This window comes from Neoarius graeffei, chromosome 16 (genome assembly GCF_027579695.1).
Source record: "Neoarius graeffei isolate fNeoGra1 chromosome 16, fNeoGra1.pri, whole genome shotgun sequence".
Lineage (NCBI taxonomy): Eukaryota > Metazoa > Chordata > Actinopteri > Siluriformes > Ariidae > Neoarius > Neoarius graeffei.
The window spans coordinates 12,013,842-12,030,957 of record NC_083584.1 but is presented as its reverse complement, the minus strand read 5'-3'; the positions used below and the strand labels follow the sequence as shown (position 1 = coordinate 12,030,957).

Here is a 17,116-nt window from a genome sequence, read left to right as displayed (position 1 = left end):
GCCTTCTGGAACGCGCTATAGGTCCATACAGGCCCGCACCTCCAGACTCATGAACAGTTTTTATCCAAGTGCCATAAAACAACTCAACTCTTAGTTGAAGCATGTGTAATATTCTGTGCAATATTTCCTAGACTGTGCAATACACTTGCTCATCTATTTATTAACTTGTTGTTTTATGTCGATGTCTGCTGATGTGATGTGTGCTGGTTTTTATATAGGCAGCACGGTGATGTAGTGGTTAGCACTGTCACCTCACAGAAAGAAGGTTCTGGGTTCGAGCCCAGCAGCCGGCGAGGACCTTTCTGTGCGGAGTTTGCATGTTCTCCCTGTGTCTGTGTGGGTTTCCTCCGGGTGCTCCGGTTTCCCCCACAGTCCAAAGACATGCAGGTTAGGTTAACTGGTGACTCTAAATTGACCGTAGGTGTGAATGTGAAGGTGTGTGAATGGTTGTTTGTCTCTATGTTGGCCCTGCGATAACCTGGTGACTTGTCCAGGGTGTACCCCGCCTCTCGCCCATAGTCTGCTGGGATAGGATCCACCTTGCCTGCAGCCCTGTAGAACAGGATAAGCGGCTACAGATAACGAATGGATGGATGGGTATATATACATATTATTTACCAGCTGGGAGGTCCGTATCGTGAAATATCGTGACCGAGGTCTTGAAAGTACTGAGCGAGGCCCTCTGGGCCGAGGTCACGGTATTTCACCATACGAACCGACCTTAAGCTGGTAAATAATATATTTATTTTTTCTAGGGCTGTCAAATGATTAAAAAATTTAATCACGATTAATCTCAGAATTTCAGATATTTAATCGCGATTAATCGCATTTTTTTAAATATATGTAAATGGATAAGGCTTTTAAAGTAAAATGTTACAATTAAAATGGTGAACACATTTTATGCTAAAAGTACTTGTTAAAAACTGCTGGGACAAGAGAAAATGGTAAGGGAGTTTATTCAGTCACATACTAGGCAGTACTGAACATACAAAACACCAAATTGGATTTTGTGATGGATTAGGGAGCTGCAGTCTCAAATATAAAACATGTAGTCACATACTACTGTATCTCAGTTCAGACATGTGTGACAAAAGAAAATAAAAATGAAATAAAACTTCAATTGTGCTGGAGTTGTATTCAGTCACAGCTTATAGGACGTCACAGTGCTGTGCAAACAAAAATAAATTGCAGTTGGACTTCAATAAAGACATTTAGTGTCATATCACAGTGCTACAGCATACTGAAATCTCACTTTACAAAAGTATTTTAGAACTGCAAAGTGCATACCAAAACCAACTCAATCACACTCTTCTTTTGAAATGGAACTTCCCGTTTAACAGACCTTTCTCCATCACTCACACTTACTCTTATTGAAGCAGTGCGCAAAAAGCCTCAACATGAACTACGGGTGACTCGCAGGGCCAAATTAGAATTTGCGTTAACGGCACTATTTTTTTTTTAATCGCGATAAATTGAGATCGCGTTAATGCGTTATTATCGCGTTAACTTCGACAGCCCTAATTTTTTCCTTTACCAAATTCTAACAGAAAACGAGAGCGCCCGAAAGGGAAAACCAAGCCGAGCCGCCATTTTGAATCCTCATTCACGGCTGTAATGCAAATTGCTTCCTCCTCAGTATACAAGTGCACTTCCATGGCAGGGGGAAAAAAAAAATTACATTTTGCCACCTATGTAGTCCCCTATTTATACAAAATTGAGTCATTCAGGATTCAGCCAGGGCAGCACAGTGGTGTAGTGGTTAGCGCTGTCGCCTCACAGTAAGAAGGTCCGGGTTCGAGCCCCGTGGCCGGCGAGGGCCTTTCTGTGTGGAGTTTGCATGTTCTCCCCGTGTCCGCGTGGGTTTCCTCCGGGTGCTCCGGTTTCCCCCACAGTCCAAAGACATGCAGGTTAGGTTAACTGGTGACTCTAAATTGACCGTAGGTGTGAATGTGAGTGTGAATGGTTGTCTGTGTCTATGTGTCAGCCCTGTGATGACCTGGCGACTTGTCCAGGGTGTACCCCGCCTTTCGCCCGTAGTCAGCTGGGATAGGCTCCAGCTTGCCTGCAACCCTGTAGAACAGGATAAAGCGGCTAGAGATAATGAGATGAGATGAGGATTCAGCCATGTTTTTGCTCAGCGTTAGCAACAGTTAGAGGTTTTTAGCTTTCTCCTGAAATCTTTTATTTCTTCTTCCTCAGGGTAGTAAAACTCACTTTCGCTGTGAACACTGTCGTTATCGCTATCCATGCTGTAAAATTAATGCTATTCTCCTGAGAAATGCTGGCAAAAATTTATAAGATTTTTGAGAAGCTTATAAATAAATCTTATTTAAAAAAAAGATAAATGCTGACAAAAAATGCTACTATGTTTGTTGTTGTTGTTGTTGTTGTTGTGAACGAGCGAGTCACCAGAGGTCCGTAACCGGGGTTTTTTTATGGACCCGCTCACCAGCCAATCAGAGCGCAGGATTTGGACCGTGAAAAAAATAAAAATATATATTTTTTATATTTTATTACAGTTATTTTATATTAGACTTTTTTTTTTGGATGTACCACTTGAGGAGTTGCTCTGAAATTTCATTGTACAGCTGTGCAATGACAATAAAGGCATTCAATTCAATTCAATTCAATTCAATAATGAGCCCTAAGCTGTACATTAGTGTAGATTGAACCTTAGGGGACAGAAATGGACTCCTGCTGTACCCCAATTTCTGATAGTGTTTACTCTTAAGGCACATTAAAGCACTTTTTTGTCTTTTTTTTCCTACTATAAGGCACTTTTGCTGCTTTTTTTGCCCCGCTTGAGTCCACCAGTCCTCTTTGGTCATGATTATGTTTAGATACAGCACTGAGACAGAAAACTTACACCATTATTTCTTTGAGAAACCCATTCTCACTGGACTAAATATCCGTCCAAACTTTGTCCGGTTTTGAATAAAAAGTCAGCGAGTCGTTTGTGAGCCGAAAGAGTCGACTCTTATCGAATGATTTAACTCACAGAGTCCAAAGTTCAAATTTCTCTATAATCTGTTGTTCCTTGTTCATTCAGGACAAACTTTTTCAAACACTGTACACTACCGTTCAAAAGTTTGGGGTCACCCAGACAATTTTGTGTTTTCCATGAAAAGTCACACTTTTATTTACCACCATAAGTTGTAAAATGAATAGAAAATATAGTCGAGACATTTTTCTGGCCATTTTGAGCATTTAATCGACCCCACAAATGTGATGCTCCAGAAACTCAATCTGCTCAAAGGAAGGTCAGTTTTATAGCTTCTCTAAAGAGCTCAACTGTTTTCAGCTGTGCTAACATGATTGTACAAGGGTTTTCTAATCATCCATTAGCCTTCTGAGGCAATGAGCAAACACATTGTACCATTAGAACACTGGAGTGAGAGTTGCTGGAAATGGGCCTCTATACACCTATGGAGATATTGCACCAAAAACCAGACATTTGCAGCTAGAATAGTCATTTACCACATTAGCAATGTATAGAGTGGATTTCTGATTAGTTTAAAGTGATCTTCATTGAAAAGAACAGTGCTTTTCTTTCAAAAATAAGGACATTTCAAAGTGACCCCAAACTTTTGAACGGTAGTGTATTTCATTTTAACTTTTTGTTTTTCATGGTAACGCCTCATCTTAATCCTTGTGCTTTCATAACACAGGAATCTGACGAGTATCCCTCAGCAGTTCCCAAATGTTACTTGCTACAGTATCTCCGAAGTCCTCCGCTGTCCCAGTTCCTGTCCGCACTGAGCCACTAACTCCAACAATGCTCACATTCATCAGCATCTGTTACGCTGAAGCACGTTGTCGACCTGCACTGCATGACTTCCCTCTTTATAGCCACGCTCAGGAATGTCTGTGGAACAGAGACACAGTGCTGCTTCAGATTTGTGCCAAATTCCCACTGCCTGGTTTCGTGTATTTATTAAAAAATAATATATTACAGTATTTACTACAGAAAAAGGACAGGAAATGAAAACCTTGGTCCATTTAATGTTTTACGTTACATTAGTTAACTTGAAGAATCCATGAACTTCAGCAACAATACACCATCAGTAATGTGAATAAAGTTAATAAACAGTATCTGATACATGGATTACTCAATAAGCCAAAAAACAAACACTCACATTAACACCTGAGCTTAATAAACTACAACCCCGATTCCAAAAAAGTTGGGACAAAGTACAAATTGTAAATAAAAATGGAATGCAATAATTTACAAATCTCAAAAACTGATATTGTATTCACAATAGAACATAGACAACATATCAAATGTCGAAAGTGAGACATTTTGAAATTTCATGCCAAATATTGGCTCATTTGAAATTTCATGATAGCAACACATCTCAAAAAAGTTGGGACAGGGGCAATAAGAGGCTGGAAAAGTTAAAGGTACAAAAAAGGAACAGCTGGAGGACCAAATTGCAACTCATTAGGTCAATTGGCAATAGGTCATTAACATGACTGGGTATAAAAAGAGCATCTTGGAGTGGCAGCGGCTCTCAGAAGTAAAGATGGGAAGAGGATCACCAATCCCCCTAATTCTGCGCCGACAAATAGTGGAGCAATATCAGAAAGGAGTTCAACAGTGTAAAATTGCAAAGAGTTTGAACATATCATCATCTACAGTGCATAATATCATCAAAAGATTCAGAGAATCTGGAAGAATCTCTGTGCGTAAGGGTCAAGGCCGGAAAACCATACTGGGTGCCCGTGATCTTCGGGCCCTTAGACGGCACTGCATCACATACAGGCATGCTTCTGTATTGGAAATCACAAAATGGGCTCAGGAATATTTCCAGAGAACATTATCTGTGAACACAATTCACCGTGCCATCCGCCGTTGCCAGCTAAAACTCTATAGTTCAAAGAAGAAGCCGTATCTAAACACGATCCAGAAGCGCAGACGTCTTCTCTGGGCCAAGGCTCATTTAAAATGGACTGTGGCAAAGTGGAAAACTGTTCTGTGGTCAGACGAATCAAAATTTGAAGTTCTTTATGGAAATCAGGGACGCCGTGTCATTCGGACTAAAGAGGAGAAAGACGAACCAAGTTGTCATCAGCGCTCAGTTCAGAAGCCTGCATCTCTGATGGTATGGGGTTGCATTAGTGCGTGTGGCATGGGCAGCTTACACATCTGGAAAGACACCATCAATGCTGAAAGGTATATCCAGGTTCTAGAGCAACATATGCTCCCATCCAGACGACGTCTCTTTCAGGGAAGACCTTGCATTTTCCAACATGACAATGCCAAACCACATACTGCATCAATTACAGCATCATGGCTGCGTAGAAGAAGGGTCCGGGTACTGAACTGGCCAGCCTGCAGTCCAGATCTTTCACCCATAGAAAACATTTGGCGCATCATAAAACGGAAGATACGACAAAAAAGACCTAAGACAGTTGAGCAACTAGAATCCTACATTAGACAAGAATGGGTTAACATTCCTATCCCTAAACTTGAGCAACTTGTCTCCTCAGTCCCCAGACGTTTACAGACTGTTGTAAAGAGAAAAGGGGATGTCTCACAGTGGGAAACATGGCCTTGTCCCAACTTTTTTGAGATGTGTTGTTGCCATGACATTTAAAATCGCCTAATTTTTCTCTTTAAATGATACATTTTCTCAGTTTAAACGTTTGATATGTCATCTATGTTCTATTCTGAATAAAATATGGAATTTTGAAACTTCCACATCATTGTATTCCGTTTTTATTTACAATTTGTACTTTGTCCCAACTTTTTTGGAATCGGGGTTGTACCAACATTTAGTAACATGTGCCTTTTTTATTTTTAGTCATAAATTGAGTAAACAGGTGTACTTCATTCACTTTTACACAACACGTGTTACATCATCTATGATTTATTAATGCGAAACTTCATGGTTTCTTCATCTAAATTAATGCAGTAAAACACATGGTGTGTGCTCTTATAGGAAAATAATCAACAACTGGGGAGTATGATGAAGTGGAGTTACTAGGCAGGTTTCACATTCACTGATTCTGTGGTGGACAATTGTTTTAGTATAAATGCACAGGTGATTATCTCAAAAAACATTTAAAGCTAGACTGCCTTTCAGATTTTTCAAATTGTAGGTCATAAAAAGAATTTTCCCCGACACCCAATAATTTTCGTCTAGTGGACTGAAAGCTACTGAATTCGAATTACAGACTTCCAATTTTATTCGTTTTTTAAAAAAAGAACAATTAATGAATTTAAGGCCACGTGGCCCTAAATTCTCCGCTATTTTTTCCTGCTTCACCATGACACAATTCAAGATACTATGTCATGCATCACGTGGTGGGCTTTCCCCATTCACGCAAGTCAAACAATTGTGGGATACAAATTTGACACAGGAGAGAAAAACGGAGGACGTGAGTGTGTGAATGAAACGTGAAAGACCGACTACAGTAATGGGAAGAAAGCGAGAAGAAAAGATGTTATGTTATATACGAAGGAAAGGAAACGCAGGACCAGACTAATAAATATGGGCGCTCAGCGAGCACCTCGGTGTGATCAGCTGTTTGTTTAGCAACAGAATGATGGAACTGTCAGTGCACGCTCAAAGGTAATGTCACGCTCCCAGGCTCATCCAACACTCAGGACTCCACTTCTCACAATCCCCTTCACACACCAGTCATTACCACGTGCACTCCGTCAGCCAACCCGGAACCATTTCCTAGGAGTGGTTCCCCCGAGTTCTAATCACCATTATCTGTACCTTTTTGTTTCCGTTTGTATGTATACCCCTTTGTTTGTTTTGTTCATCGCACAGTATTGCCTCTACATTTCTATGGAATCAATTTTGTGCCAAAATGTTCATACAATACTTTTGAAATATCAAACAAAAACGACAACTCAAAATACAAAAAAAAGAAAAAAAAAGTCAATTTTTTTAGACTGGCAAACAAATTATTCGTGTAATCGTGCAAAATATCAGTCTATTACTCTTCAGAAACCTTTTATTTTTGTTTGCCCAACCAGTCCACATGTGCTTTGTGGATCTGGAGAAGGCATTCGACCGTGTCCCCCGTGGTATTCTGTGGGGGGTGCTTCGGGAGTATGGGGTTCGGGGCTCTTTGCTAAGGGCTGTCCGGTCCCTGTACGAACGGAGCAGGAGTCTGGTTCGCATTGCCGGCAGTAAGTCAGACCTGTTCCCAGTGCATGTTGGACTCCGGCAGGGCTGCCCTTTGTCACCGGTTCTGTTCATAATTTTTATGGACAGAATTTCTAGGCGCAGCCAGGGGCCGGAAGGAATCCTGTTTGGGAACCACAGGATTTCATCTCTGCTTTTTGCGGATGATGTTGTCCTGTTGGCTTCTTCAAACCAGGACCTTCAGCATGCACTGGGGCGGTTTGCAGTCGAGTGTGAAGCGGCTGGGATGAGAATCAGCACCTCCAAGTCCGAGGCCATGGTTCTCGACCGGAAAAGGGTGGCTTGCCCTCTCCAGGTTGGTGGAGAAGTCCTGCCTCAAGTGGAGGAGTTTAAGTATCTCGGGATCTTGTTCACGAGTGAGGGAAGGATGGAGCGTGAGATCGACAGGCGGATCGGTGCAGCCTCCGCAGTGATGCGGTCGCTTTACCGGTCCGTCGTGGTGAAGAAGGAGCTGAGCCAAAAGGCGAAGCTCTCAATTTACCGGTCGATCTACGTTCCGACTCTCACCTATGGTCATGAGCTTTGGGTAATGACAGAAAGAACAAGATCGCGGATACAAGCGGCTGAAATGAGTTTCCTTCGCACGGTGGCTGGGCGCTCCCTTAGAGATAGGGTGAGAAGCACAGTCACTCGGGAGGAGCTCGGAGTAGAGCCGCTGCTCCTTCACATCGAGAGGAACCAGCTGAGGTGGCTCGGGCATCTTTTTCGGATGCCTCCTGGACGCCTCCCTGGGGAGGTGTTCCAGGCATGTCCCCCCGGGAGGAGGCCCCGGGGAAGACCCAGGACACGCTGGAGGGACTATGTCTCTCGGCTGGCCTGGGAACGCCTCGGTGTTCTTCCCAAGGAGCTGGCCGAGGTGTCTGGGGAAAGGGAAGTTTGGGCTTCCATGCTTAGACTGCTGCCTCCGCGACCCGGTCCTGGATAAGCGGAAGAAGACGAGACGAGTTGGTGTGATGTCAAATGACTTTTACCGACTTAATAAAGATGTAGATGAATCTGAGAAAAGACACCACAGATCTGAAATTTTTGTAACATCTCATCTCATTATCTGTAGCCGCTTTATCCTGTTCTACAGGGTCGCAGGCAAGCTGGAGCCTATCCCAGCTGACTACGGGCGAAAGGCGGGGTACACCCTGGACAAGTCGCCAGGTCATCACAGGGCTGACACATAGACACAGACAACCATTCACACTCACATTCACACCTACGGTCAATTTAGAGTCACCAGTTAACCTAACCTGCATGTCTTTGGACTGTGGGGGAAACCGGAGCACCCGGAGGAAACCCACGGGGACACGGGGAGAACATGCAAACTCCACACAGAAAGGCCCTCGCCGGCCGCTGGGCTTGAACCCGGACCTTCTTGCTGTGAGGCGACAGCGCTAACCACTACACCACCGTGCCACCCTCAAACAGATGTGTTTAAATACAAAAAGAAATCCAGAGCCAGTTCATCTTATTAAATTATAATTTAATATCTGTTTTCTTTGTCAGTGTACAAAGTCATACATACAACTATAAAGCTTCTCTCCTTGAAATGCCGTATGCCGTGTTTATGCTGCGTTTAACCAGCAGGATCAGCTCATATTTGGTTTTCTTCTCTATCTCTCCATCAGTTCTGCATGTTTAGAGATGGAGTTCGAGATGTACTCAAGCGTTCATCCTTTGTTTGAAAGTCCATGCTTTGTGTGTACATAACCACAGTGAAAGGATCAGATACAAGGGATGAAATTGAAAACCAAATCTATCCTTTACACAACTTGATCTTCAGGTCCAAAAGATGATCATTAATGCTAACGTTGATTTGCGTGTGTGGTTTTTTTTTTTGTTTAAAGTACATCACGAATACATTCATCATGAATTTGATTAAAACAAGTGCGATTGTTCCACTGTGGATATTTCTTGAAAATCAGGTGTGTGAATTCTCATGAATAATAAAATGTGAGGTAAATAAAAATCACGCGTGGTGAATCCTAGTGGTTTCAGTTTTAACTAACCTAAAAACATTTAAAAAAAAAAAAAAGATATCTGGATCAACGTTGATACAGTATAATCTTTTAAAAACATTTTTTTTGGGGGGGGCATCGTAGCTCAGGTGGATAAGGCGCCATACCATAAATCCAGGGACCCGGGTTTGATTCCGACCCGAGGTCATTTCCCGATCCCTCCCCGTCTCTCTCTCCTGCTCATTTCCTGTCTCTACACGGTCCTATCCAATAATAAAGCTAAAAAAAATCTAAAAAAAAAATTTTTTAAATTGTCTTTGAATAACAGCATACGAGTAGAGCAGCAGACAAAAGCAAGACTTCACGAACAAAAACAGGAAAAAAAGTCTTGTCTGAAAAAAAATCCAAAAGTAATCACACCTCAAGCTAGTAGGGAAGATCAGGTCTTGGTTTTCAGTTCAGGAACCAATGAAACCAGGTGTTAGACGACTCGACGACGTCTCGCTGCAGCTCTTTTCTTTGTAGTGCATCACAGGAAAGAACGATGGGCGTGTTTTTTTGACGGAGATCCTCATCATGAGCCTTTAGTGTAGCAACAAAAACAAGCAACAGCTTCAGGCGTTGAAAGAAATCAGACTCGTTTAGTGAAATGTTTGGTGCATTCGACACCACGTCCTGGCAGCACCGAGTGTGTGTTAGATGAGTCTCTCTTCTTTGGGCAGTTTGAGGGCGTTCGGTGCCTCGACGCTGCGTGCACCCGTCTGCTCCTCAGCGCTCGGCCTGTACGTTCCCTCCGTCTGCCTCTTCTTCCTCACCATGAAGAACAAGAAGACCAGCACTCCTATCAATATGAGCCCCAGGATTACCACTATTGGCACAACGATCGCCACGATGTTGGGTGCCTGAATAAAAAAAAAAAAAAAAAAAAACACACACATAATTAAAGCTTGAATGTTTTCCTTTCTTCAAATTTTCTCCCAATTTAGTCATTTGCCAATTCCCACGCACACATCTTTTTATGCTTTATCACCCTACCTGATCTGTATTGCGAATGTGTGTCGTGTATTTCAAAACGGCTCATACACTGTACATAAACAGCATCAACTACAACAGTAAATTCTCTTGTCTCTTGGCCAGGACTTGGTTTTCCCAAGCAGCCTTGCATTCAAGTACAAACCAGGTCCTTAAAGGTCCCATGGCATGAAATTTTCACTTTCTGAGGTTTTTTAACGTTAAAATGAGTCCCTCTGACCTTCTTAAGTCACCCCAGTGGCTAGAAATTTCATAATGTGTAAACCAAACTATGCCCAACATTTGAGAATGGCGCGTCAAAACGGCGCGTTGATAAACTCTTCCCTTTACTACGTCAGCAAGGAAGATGATCCCCACGCCCCCCCTCCGGATTCCCACCCACTGTATGGATTGCCCCGCCCAGTTGTAGTGAGGAGACCATAGAGGACACAACATGGCATCACCTAAGCGAGCGAAACATGGAAATTGCGCTGTACATGGATGTGACAACACAGAAAAGAGTCTGTTTTTACTGCCGACGGGAGAGCCCCTGAAGACGCAGTGGCTTAATTTTATTTACTCCAATAATACGCCGTCGAGTCTACCTAAGACAGTGTATGTTTGTCAGAAGCATTTTCCTGAGGAATGTTTCCACAACTTGGGACAGTACAGGGCAGGTTTTGCACATCAACTGTCACTGAAGCCTGGGTCCGTACCAAGCATCCCTGCCGCATCAGCAACAAACACCGAACAAGTAAGTGTATAACTGGTCGTTTTGCCGTGTTTTAAAATCGGTGCGTTAGCCTAGCAATGGCTACATTAGCTGTGCAGCTAGCCAGGTAATCTGCGCTACAAAACTAAAGAGCATGCAGCATGCTCTGTTAAACTGAGTTTAGTCTGGAAATTAACTGACTTATGAGCTTATGTTTGACTATTGCTCCGCAATGCATGTCTTCTGTTGGATAAGCGCTATGTTGCTGTAGTTGCTGCTTCTATCCTCTTTGGTTATGGAGTGCGTGTTCAAGCCTAGGGTATTATACATTCGTAAACTACCACTCCGAACACTCTCACTCTCTGTTCTCTGTGTCACGTTGAGTTTACGAAAGGAGTCCGAGGGAGAACGGGGTTTTGTCTTAGCAGCGTGGCTACAGGCGCTGATAGCAGCGAGTATGTGTGTGCGCGCGCAGCTTGGTCAAGCCCCTCCCCCTCCCCCCATGGCCCGCCTCCACCCTGTATCCTTCCCCGCCTCCTGCTTCTCATTAGCAAAACGACTCACTGGGAAAAGCGCTGAAATGGGGCTTTCTCCCAGGAGGCTATATTTACGTGCCGAGGGTTCATTTCGAGAAAGGCTGCGGATATAACATCCGGAAGCCTCCACGAGCCCGTTTAAAGCATCAACAAACCACCATGCCATGGGACCTTTAAGGCAAATCGGGCAGCGCCGATCTCCGTTTCTATATCCATCAGCCTCTCACCTATTACATAGCGACTCCCTACTCACATCTGTATTGCGGCGCCTCACCAGACAGCAATAGGTACCATTTTTATCAGAACGGAACCGTCAGGACCTTCTAAGCCTTCAGAGAAGCCCACACATATCAACATTTCAAACCTTATATTCAATTTTTTTAATAATTTAGTGACAGTTATTCTCTTCTGATTCAAATCCGGTCTCATTTTCAATCAAATTTGCTTCAGAAATGAAAGGACAGAAATTACTGTCCTGAAAACATTCAAATCGAGTTATCCAATGAGATTGTTTTGTTTGTTGTCTCTAAGCTGAGAAGAGTTTAGAGCTGCTCACTCATTGGTTAGGACTTCATTGCCAGGACAGAAGGCCATAGCAGTGTATGTTTATGTAAGAAGTGACAGATGAATTAATTAACCAATCAGATTTTGATTTATAGTGGGAGGGACCAAAAATTTATCGCCCTCGGCTTTCTCGAAGGCTAATGCAAGCTTAACCGCGAGTCAGTGCTGTCAGCACAGCAGTGCAGTGAAGTCACCTTCTAGCCGGTGTAGCGTTCATCAGTAGTATTAGCGAATGCTATACTGCAGCGCTATCTATCGAGAGCTACAGGCTAACGACCGAGAAACTAAGATTTCCGTCTTCAGACTATTCTTCCACGCTGCACGCTCGCTACAGTATTTTTCACTCAGACTTAAGTATTCATTTCCCTGTGTAATTTACTGAGCTACTTTTAAAATCAACATCAACACCTACACACAACAGAGTGATCTGGTAGCCTGGCGCTAATCCCTTGCAAAATCCTTTGCCCTGTTGTTTTTTTGGTGTCTGGTGAAGGTTTGCCTGAGCTCAAGTCTAATAGTAACGGTTCACCACTGATTTTTATGATGGTCTTTGGTAAGACTCGATTGCACGTCAAGCTCAAGATATCCCACTCGAGAAGCGGACACGCTAACCACTAAGCCAACTTGCGGAAAATTCTCTTTTAGTAACTGGAATATTTCACTGATTAAAAAAAAAATCTGAATAAAATTAAGCTTAACTGCATTGTAATTACATAACCAAAGGACTGAAGACTGTTCACTATGAATACAGAATCGTAAATTAATATTCCACATTAGTAAGCGTAAGGACAAGATGAAAAGTCTGTAAATTATCTGAATTAAAATCTCAATCTAACACTACGTTCAGACTGCAACCTGAAACGACCCATATCCGATTTGTTGTGAAATCCGATTTTTTTGTTAGGCCGTTCGCATTACCAATTATATGAGACTTGTATGCGCTCTCCAATATGAACGGAAAACGACCCAAAAGTGTCCCACATGCGCAAATTGACACGTAATAAGCACATCTACGTAATACGTAAACAAAAAAAGCGCACACTTCATGTTTAATGATTTCTTTTTTGTTTGTTTGTTTAATTATCTGGTTAAAGTGTGAGGTCTCGTGTGTGTTTTTGCTTCTGAACTGAAATGAAAACGTGTAGCCTGGTAACGAGGGTTGACTCCTAAATGTCTCTCTAATTTCTATATAAGTGCACTACATGTTACTAGGAAGTAATGGATTTTTAAACTCTATATAGTGCACTCGAGCTTCAGTAGGCAGTCGTTTGGGATACGGCCGCTGTATTACCAAACTCTTAATTCAGGCTTAATAATTTGCACATATTTATTTCATCATATTAATAAACTTTTTCTACATTTTTATAAATATTTATTTAGATTGTTTATAGCCAGCTGAATTCTGCAACTTCTCTCAGCGCTGGCTCAAGGTGCAGAAACACCAGTGCAGTTTGCGATGGAGATGAGGCGAGACCTGGCGATGTGGTTTTTGTGGAGGCGGCGGAACTCGCACAATAATCTGATTAATGTGGGCAGCAGACTAATGAGACCGAAGGTGTCAAATTACTGGAAATTTCCAGAACAATCTTATAATCTTGTAATACAGGATGGTTTAAGTTATAAATCAGTTATAGAAACTGTTTTATTTAATCAGGCTAACAGATCAACATCCAGGTCCCTACCAAATCCACCATTAGCTTGATCAATTCTATAAAAGTCTATTTAAATTCTGAAAACTGTATAAATGTTGTTGTTTTCCACCAAAGAGGCGGGATTAGCCAACGCAGAAGAGTGACGTTTGTCTCTTGTTGATGACGTGTAGGTCGCATGAATGCGACCTGTCCGGTCAGACTGCAGTCGCATGTGAAAATAACGGATATGCATCGGAATTAGGACCACATATCCAAGCGGCCTGGGTCGCATGTGAAAAAATCGGATCTGTGTCGTTCAGATTGTCAATAACAAATCGGATACAGGTCACATATGGGCAAAAAAAAAAAAAATCGGATATGGGTCGTTTCAGGGTGCAGTCTGAACGTAGTCCAAAAGTGCATTTGTACGTTGGGTACCATAGACATTTTTCATAACGTGACGTTTTTGCTTTTATGCAGGCATGAATTGAGCTTGACTTGTAAACTAGAGCGAGACAGATCAGGCAGCAGCATCGCTCCCTGATTTGCATCGGGACTCAGATCAGGTAACCACAATAGTGAAGTAGAGAACATACTTCGTCTGAGAGGTATGAAAGTGAAAGGACTCCCTTGCTTTGTTCATGCTGCATCACAGGGCAGCATAAGACACTCTGAGTAAAGCGCTATCTACCCTCTTCCACATACCCGAGCTCACAAATACCCATGATTGGCTATTGTCACTGTAACAGGACAGAGAATGTACACCCCTTGAATTTGTGATCTTCGGCCAAACGCTTTTCTGTTGCACCAATCTGGAGATCTGAACGTTGCAATCGGAATGAATTTGTCCCATCAAAGGTATGTACTCACCTGAGGTGCAGTGGTTGGAATGTCAGTGGTGGTATGCATACTGCCATTCTCTGTGAAAGAAAAAGACATGACATGATGATCAAGGACATGAATTGAACATGATGTCGAGATATCAGGTAAGGAATTAAACCCTTCATGTCATGATGTTGTCGGAAATTCACCAAGCACAGGGTGGAGTGATGAAGCGGAGTTCCTGTGACCACCAAGATGATGATTATTTTCCAATAATAGCATGTCCAGAAGTGTTTAATGCATATTATAACACAGCAATTTGCCAATGATTACAATCTTTATCTTGAGGAACAACACCTCAAACTTCTTTTCTGTTTAGATTTAAAGGTGCTGACTGCAAAGTTGAATTCTGGGCAAAATTCTCTATTTCTATTGCTGTTGGAGTTTCGAGATGTTCCATTGCCACACACACACACACACACACACACACACACACTGTATCCTGTGTGTAAATTTTTTACTGAGATAAAAAGTGTCCTGCATTTTATGATTCTGGAGATCGCCGAAGCAAGCGAACAATAATATCACGTTTGACCTACTTTTAACCAGAACAAGTTGGCCTGGGCAAACATGGCACACTCGGCCTCCCCCACCAGCAGAAAAGAAAAGGAAAGCCTGCCTAGTGAGTGCAACTGCAAGCAGGGCCGCTGACAGCTTTGGCTGAGCCCGGGACAAAATGCTCTGAATGGGCCCCCCCGGGCCAACCCACACACACACCCACCTCTCTTATCCCAGTCTCTACTCACTCCAACCCTTAAATGACAGGTATTCAAAAACCATTCAACCGGTCAACAACCATTTCATTTTAGCATTTCAACATTTTTACAGTTTTAACATTTTAACATTTCCTTAGTCTGCAACTAGTCTGGTTAACACCAGACCATATCACAAGTGAAATATGGTCTGGAATCCGCCTATTGAATTTCTCGTAGGGGAGGTGTGGTTTACGATTGTCAACGGCCGTTTATTGGACGTTGTGAATGTCTATCATTTGGCGTATATAGTTAGTTTTTTTTTTTTTTCTTTTTTATCAGACATCTAATTTTTGGGTTTGTTTACCTGACATGTTTCGACGTACAACTTCCGTCTTCCTCAGAGTGTCACCGGATGTTAATTGGTGACGCATCTTTTATCAGCTGCTGTTTCTGAAGGCGTGGCCTTCCTGTCTGGTTTGACAGGTCGGTCACGCCTTATACTGTCTGTTCGTCCCCTGTAAGATGTCACTCCAGGTATGGGAGAGCATGTATGCTCCCTCATCCCGGTTGATGGTCCTCGGGCTTCGCTTACGGATCTCTATGGCCTCCTTGATCCAGCGCTGATGTTTGTTATCTTCTTCTGTGCGGATGACTCTGGCATTCCCCCAGTCCATAATGTGGTTTTCCCTTTTACAGTGATCTGTTATAGCTGACTTATAATTTTCCTGTTGTGCCTTTTCTTTTATTGTTCGGGTTTGTCTTGTAGCTGTCTCCTTTTCGCACTCTTTCTTATGTTCATGTTTTCTTGTGTTGAAACTCCTTCCTGTCTCCCCAATATAAGTTTTATTGCATAATTTACATGGAATCTCATATATGGTGTTGCATCTGTTGTCCGGATGTATACTGTCTTTGGGATGCACCAGGATCTGACGGAGTGTTGTGTGTGGTTTGACAGGTGTGTTAACATTGTGTTTCCTCATTACTCTTTGAATGCGTTCAGTTATTCCCCTGATGTATGGTAATGTAACTACTCCCCTGTGTTCTTGTTTGTTAGTTTGTTTTTTCTCTTTCTTCTGTGTTTTGTTGTTCTTAACCTGTTCCACCCCTTTGGATATTGCCCATTGTGGATATTGACATGCCTTCAGTGCGTGTTGTATATGTTGTTCCTCCTGTTCTTTGTCCTGTGGATCTGTAATTATTGCTGTGCGTTCATGTAATGTTCTAACTACGGATATTTTGTGCATTATGGGGTGTTCGGAAGTCCAGTTTAAATATTGGTCGGTGTGTGTTACAAGAAAACATGAACATAAGAAAGAGTGCGAAAAGGAGACAGCTACAAGACAAACCCGAACAATAAAAGAAAAGGCACAACAGGAAAATTATAAGTCAGCTATAACAGATCACTGTAAAAGGGAAAACCACATTATGGACTGGGGGAATGCCAGAGTCATCCGCACAGAAGATAACAAACATCAGCGCTGGATCAGGGAGGCCATAGAGATCCGTAAGCGAAGCCCGAGGACCATCAACCGGGATGAGGGAGCATACATGCTCTCCCATACCTGGAGTGACATCTTACAGGGGACGAACAGACAGTATAAGGCGTGACCGACCTGTCAAACCAGACAGGAAGGCCACGCCTTCAGAAACAGCAGCTGATAAAAGATGCGTCACCAATTAACATCCGGTGACACTCTGAGGAAGACGGAAGTTGTACGTCGAAACATGTCAGGTAAACAAACCCAAAAATTAGATGTCTGATAAAAAAGAAAAAAAAAAAAACTAACTATATTTAATATAAGACATAATGAACGTAATCGAAAGATTTGGCGTATACAATCATGGCAGTTGTACCCGGTGACGTAGTTAGAGCGACAAAGAAGACGAAGAGGCTCTAACTACGTCACCGGGTACAACTCTCTGATTGGCTCCCTAACTCAGGCGAGCCTTTAGACCATAGTTTCCATGCTGTCTTT

General features: G+C 42.6%; 1 protein-coding gene across 3 annotated transcripts in view; it reads right to left on the bottom strand.

Moving 5' to 3' along the window:
• Window positions 1–3,416: 3,416 nt before the first annotated feature.
• crb3a (crumbs homolog 3a) overlaps window positions 3,417–17,116 on the bottom strand; it is a 31,022-nt gene continuing 17,322 nt past the window's right edge. For 2 of the 3 annotated variants that reach the window (XM_060941981.1, XM_060941982.1), the window contains exons 3-4: window positions 14,434–14,483; window positions 8,618–10,011 (exon numbers count right to left, since the gene is read on the bottom strand). In XM_060941981.1, coding sequence (XP_060797964.1) covers window positions 9,805–10,011; window positions 14,434–14,483 — 257 coding nt within the window. In that variant the 3' untranslated portion in view covers window positions 8,618–9,804. Of the gene's footprint in view, window positions 3,866–8,617; window positions 10,012–14,433; window positions 14,484–17,116 lie in introns of those variants that run through there. The other variant, XR_009656734.1, reaches the window with a different exon arrangement.